The sequence below is a fragment of the Ursus arctos genome, unplaced genomic scaffold, assembly GCF_023065955.2.
Source record: "Ursus arctos isolate Adak ecotype North America unplaced genomic scaffold, UrsArc2.0 scaffold_4, whole genome shotgun sequence".
NCBI classification, from domain to species: domain Eukaryota; kingdom Metazoa; phylum Chordata; class Mammalia; order Carnivora; family Ursidae; genus Ursus; species Ursus arctos.
This window is the reverse complement of record NW_026623056.1, coordinates 86,217,340-86,223,339: the sequence shown is the minus strand read 5'-3', so window position 1 is coordinate 86,223,339 and position 6,000 is coordinate 86,217,340. Positions and strand designations below refer to the sequence as shown.

Sequence of the window (6,000 nt, the reverse complement as noted above, 5' to 3'; positions counted from 1 at the left end):
ATTAATTTTAGTCACATTGCTATGTCCCATCACTACCATCCATCCCCAGAACTTTTTGATCTTTCCAAACTGAAATTCTATACCCATTAAACACTAACTCCTCATCCCCCTGCCCCTGGTACCCACTACTCTACTTTGTGTCTATGAATTTGGCTATTTCAGGTCCCTCATGCAAGTGGAATTACACATTTGTCCTTCTATGACTGGTAGACTTACCATCATGTCCTCAAGTTATGCCCATGTTGTAGCATGGGTGAGAATTTCCTTCCTTTTTACGGCCTAATAATATTCCATTTTGTGTATAGACCACATTCTGTTTATCCATTCATCTGACAACAGACATTTGGGTCATTTCCACCTCTTGGCTGTGGTGGAAATGCTGCTATGAACATGGGTGTACATGTATCTGAGACCCTGCTTTCAGTTCTTTTTAGCAGAATTGCTGGATCATATGGTAATTCTATTTTTAACTCTTTGAGGAACGTTACTCTTGTCCTAGACCTACAGTATTTTAGAGTCTACTTCCTTTCCCCCTTGGCTTAAAAGTGGACTTACTTGGGGCGCCTGGTAGCGCAGTCATTAAGCATCTGCCTTCGGCTCAGGGCGTGATCCCGGCGTTCCAGGATCGAGTCCCACATCGGGCTCCTCCTCTGGGAGGCTGCTTCTTCCTCTCCCACTCCCCTGATTGTGTTCCCTCTCTCGCTGGCTGTCTCTATGTCACATAAATAAATAAAATCTTAAAAAAAAAAAAGTGGGCTTACTTGATTTAGTGGAGAACCAGTTGGAAGCAGCTACCTATATGGGATGAGAAGTAACCAAACAAGTTCAGCCTTGCTCGTTTCCTCTTGTTTTCCATAAATGTCACCGTATTTATGAATCAATTGCCCTGAAAACTAGTGTTTCTCCGAGAATGGTCTAGGAAGCACCTGCGACAAAAACCACCTGTTACACAAGCAAATTCCTGAATGTCATTCCATCTACGGATCCAGACGCTCTGGGGAGGAGGCTAGGCATCCTGCAAGTTAGCAAGCTCTCCGGGTGAGTCTCCTGCACATACTAGTGGGAGGACCCCTGCTACGCATCATTGCTTTCCTGGATGCCAACTGTAACTGACAGATTTCTAACCTCAGGATACTCCCATCTGTTCTCAAAAATGTTCAAAGGGGTCCTCTTCACTCTGAACTTCAGAGACAGCGCCGGGTCTGGCTGAAGAGGATTGAATGGTCTGGAATGTTTACTACAGGACTTAACAAAATACGGACACATGATCACACACACGGGACACTCCCATAACACTCACAAGCCCAGCTGTTCCTTCATGTAGAATGGGGACGCTCCTTCGTTGGCCCACATCCTGCTCCTGATCATATTCTCTTCTTTGAAGGTGTGGGTTTTGCATGGTCATTGGTTTGTGTGTCTCAATGAACTGCAAGTAATACCACCTAGCAGGCATTGTCTTACACAGAAGCATTTTATTCCGATGGCACAGAATCCTGTCTGGTCTCCTGGGTAATTGGTCGAAACTTTTAAGTACAACCATCATCAACTATTTCCGCAAATCCAGCTACTCCTCTACTCCTAATTTAAATGGGCATAATGTACAACTGATGGGAAATAAGGCTTGCTCTCCTCTAAAACAATCTCACCACACCTTAAAGCCAGGAGCTGGTTTTACAGGAAGTCATAAATGGGCAGGGTAGTTTCAGAAACTGTCTTCCACACAGTACTGAAAAGCAGCAGCTACCTCAGGGGTTTCCTGTCTCGCTTTGTCAGCACTGGGGTTGAGAACATAGGGCTCTAGAGGGAGACAGACCTAGGTTTTGTTTCCTGGCTCTGAACTTGGAGAACGGGGTAAGCCCTTACTTCCTGAGGAGGTGGTAAGAAAGAAAATAACGCAGGTGATGCACTTGGCACTGTGCCTGGCCCCTCGTAAGCACCCTAGTGGTGGGGATCACTTCATCCCCACGCACACACGCCACTCTCCCACCAACACTGCCTGCAGCGCTGGGTGTCCAAAACTCTGCTGTTAGAGCCCCAGTCTGCTCTCCTTTGCTGTGGCCGCCCTTGGCAAACCCCACCCCTCCCAGCACACTCCCTGCCGTCTGCGCAGGGACTAAGGGCTGAACACAGAGCACCGGCTTCCTCTGGGAGGAATGGAGTCAGAGTGGTTGGCTCCCAAGTTGGGTGCAGAAGGGCCTCTCTTGGGAAGAAGAAAATACCAGAACTATTAATCTTGTGTTTCCTCATGCTTCCAGACATTGGGGTGGGCAGAGGCTTCTTTTTTAGATGGGTGCATAATCAAAACCGTTTATAGATCACAAAGGCAGCACAAAGATGATTCGTTGCTACAACCCTAAGATAGTTACATTCGATATTCCCATTTTATAGATGAGAAGACCGAGGCACAGTTTTGTCCAAGCAAGTATGTGGGAAAGCTGAGAGTCACACCCAGGCAAGTTGACTTCAGAGCTTATACCCTCAACTGCTGTGGTGTATGCTAACTAAACATTTAGAGGTACATCATGTTTCTAAGACGTCTTCGGTGTTCTGGGAGAAACATAGGGAAGTGTTGAGTCCCTGTCTTTTAAGATTTCTATTTAATAAATAAGGATTAAATGACATATGGTATTTTCAGAAACCATTAAGCTGTTTGATATTGGGGAGAAAAAAAAAATGAAAAACAGAATTTGTAGACCTAAGTACAGGTACAAGAATGGCCTTTTGTGGCATAATAGCTACTGATGACATTACCCGTTTTGTTGTAAATTTTGATATATGAACATATGTGCCCACTTTGATGTTAACTCTTAATCCCCCGATGGTTATCTCCTCATAATCTGAAGTACAGCTAACTCACAGTGTAAGTTACACAGGGTTTATAGGTCTACACTTCAATATTTAAAATTTCAGTGACCAAACTTGCAAATGTTTTTAAAGATATCCCCTTACATGTAAAAACCCATAATTTTCATGTAATTTTTACACACGTTTGTACGAATACCCATATTTCTAGTGGTATGTTTTATTTTTATCTTCAGCCCTTATTTAGGTAATCAGGTAGTTCTGTGCTCCCCAAATCCTAGATTGGGGCTAACGATGCAAACTGCTTCTGCACTGTGCACAAACTAATAAGTAGAAGGATGTTAGGAGAAACTGAACCAATGCTGGTCGCATTCCAGAACACCCTGGCTTACAGAAAGGATGGACATGAGAGCACGCATGAGGCCTTGTATGCATCATCTGGCCCGGAACGAGACTTCATGCAATGCTCTGGAGGCTGAAAACGGGACATGAGGTAGGCAAGTCTGGAAGGCAAACCACGCTCACTGGCAGAGTTAGGGCTCCCACAGCAGAGCAGGGGCGCCAAGCCAGGACTCTAAATAGGGTAGCTGGCATAAGACAGAGAGTTTCGGAGAGTGGGGCGACGTGCTGCCAGGCCAGAGGAGTCTGTACTTAGAAAGGGATTATTTTAATGAACAGGGATGTCTACAAAGTGGGAAAGAGATCCCAGAGAGGACAGAGTACGAGGGAAGAGTCCAAAGGGTCAGTTTCCCCAACAGTAGCTTCAGGCATTAAGCGCTCCATGACAACATTGATCGATCGATATTAAATGGAAAATGCTGGTAAAGCATTCGTAATGGTACATAACTAAGGTTACAGCTGTCAGAGTTTTGAAAACTATTTCTTTTGAAGCTGGATGCACTGTTATTTTAACATGGGATTTAAAAAAAAAAGTTTATTTATAATCTCTGCACCCAACATGGGGCTTGAACTCATAACCCTGAGATCAAGTCACATGCTCCACTGACTGAGCCAGCCAGGTGCCCCTTAACACGTGATTTTTTTAAAAAAAGATTTTATTATTTTTTTGAAAAATAGAGTATATGTACACTCTATGAGAGCGGGGGTGAGGGGTTTGGGAGTGGGGCAGGGGTGGAGCAGAGGAGGAGGGAGAGGGAAAGAATCCCAAGCAGACTCTGCCTTGAGTATGAAGTCTGACCTGGGGCTCAATCTCACAACCCTGAGACCATGATCTGAGCCAAAATCAAGAGTCAGAGGCTTAACTAACTGAGCCACCCAGGCGCCCCTACCATGTGATTTTAATGGGCAAGAGTTAAATACACTGCGATATTTTCAAGCCCTCACCACTGTTGAATAGTCAATGGAAATGGGCAATTATTATTTTCAAAAAATAAGACACTTTGGTTTTAAAATGTGGTACCAAAATAAATGCTTTAAAGGACATATGTGTGAAAGGTTAAGAGTAATATTCAACAAGTGTAAACTTTGAGAGGAATACACTGACACAGCCCACGTATCTACATCAACAAAGAAAACAACGCATTACCTTCACACTTCATATTACAAAGTTTGTGCTAGCATTAGATGATATATTAATTTTATTTTCTTTACATAAATTGAGGAAGAAACATACAATCAGATCCAAATATATTACAAGGCATTTAGGGAGGTGTGTTTCGTTGTCCAACAGAAAAGTATCTGAAATCGACCTTCAAAATTGAAATAGACTTATTTAAAAGCACTTTCCTGGCTCCTTTCTTGTTTAGAATATATCCTGGTTTTCACAGAACTATCAGTAAATGGATTTGAAATTGTGTCTTATGCATTTGAAATTGTGTCTTATGCAGTTAACATTCCAGATGTTCCAAAAAATCATATTCAACACATTCTTCTAGTTGTTTCAAGACCCTTGGGCTATCTGTGACAGGACACTCTACGACTGGAGGTCCTTGCATGTCAGCAGGCAGTCTACTCTGGGTTTTAAAAGCACAGTTGAGAGTCTGGAAGAATGGTATCAATTGGCTGATGCTGGAAACAGAATGTTGGCGCAGCAGTGGGAATTCATTCTTCATGGTGATCTCAAAAGAGATGCCAATTTCCTGCAAAACAAACAAACAAACAACCCAACCCCATAAAGATGATGCAGTTTTGCTCGGGGTTAGAGATGCAGGTGAGGTACTCACAGGCAGCAAGCCTGAGCAGTGGGTTCCTCATGAACATTCACTACCAGCACTAATGGCAGTTTCCAAATCAACTCAAATGCTGGTCTTCAACTGACATTTTCCACCAGGATGTCACCCCAGCTCCTCCCCGCCCCCCCAGGCCCCTGCCATTCTTCCTGCAGGCCCTTCCTCTGCGTAATAAAGGGACTCTGTATAAAACTACTTCCAGGATCCAGATGCTATTATATCCAGGGTTCTTACCTCAGCAACTGGGATGAGAAAGTGACATATAAATGAGAAAATAAAGATACGATTTATACCACCTCCAGGTTTTAACACTCGGATCAAAGAACTTTAGAAAATTATTCAAAGTCATTAAAATCAAGCGGCGCCTGAAGGACTTCTCTCGCTGCCTAGGTTTTCTCCCTTCTGTCACAAATCCAAATTGCAAGAAAGAAGACATTTACCCCATATTTTAATTTCAGAAGTTCTAGAATCCTCACGGTGTGGGGTTTGCATTCTTGGTGATTCTCCTCTAGATCTGACAGGAAGGCAGGGCCCTCTGTGTCCACTTCTGGAACAAACGCCCACCTGTAACTGAACGAAAAAACCCGAAGTCAGGCATGCTGGCTCAGAGCCCACTTCAAAAAGATTTTTAAACAGTTTTATTGAGATAAAATTCACACACCATACAATTCACCCATTTGAAGTGTATACTTTAATAGCCTTTTGTTTATTCGCAGAATTGTCTATCCATCATTATAATCAACTTTAGGATATTTTCATCACCCCAAGAAGAATCCCTGCTTCCTTCAGCTATCACCCCTCAATCCCTTACACCCCCTTCATCGAGGCCACCACCAATCTATGTTCTGTCTCTGCATATTTTCTTATTTGGGACAGTTCATGCAAACCGAATCACAGAATATGTGCTCTTTGCGACTGGCTTCTTGCCCTTCACATAATGCTGTCAAGGCGCATCCGTGCTGTAGGACACGTCGGTACTTCACTTCTTTTTATTACCGAATATTTCATT

At 43.4% G+C, this 6,000-nt stretch overlaps 1 protein-coding gene across 3 annotated transcripts in view; it reads right to left on the bottom strand.

Moving 5' to 3' along the window:
- Positions 1-4,370: 4,370 nt before the first annotated feature.
- The window catches only part of DOP1B (DOP1 leucine zipper like protein B), a 102,617-nt gene continuing 100,987 nt past the window's right edge, over positions 4,371-6,000 (bottom strand). For all 3 annotated transcript variants that reach the window (XM_026506304.4, XM_057306839.1, XM_057306840.1), the window contains 2 exons: positions 5,432-5,561; positions 4,371-4,901 (listed from right to left, as the gene is read on the bottom strand). In XM_026506304.4, coding sequence (XP_026362089.3) covers positions 4,650-4,901; positions 5,432-5,561 — 382 coding nt within the window. In that variant the 3' untranslated portion in view covers positions 4,371-4,649. The remainder of the gene's footprint in view (positions 4,902-5,431; positions 5,562-6,000) is intronic.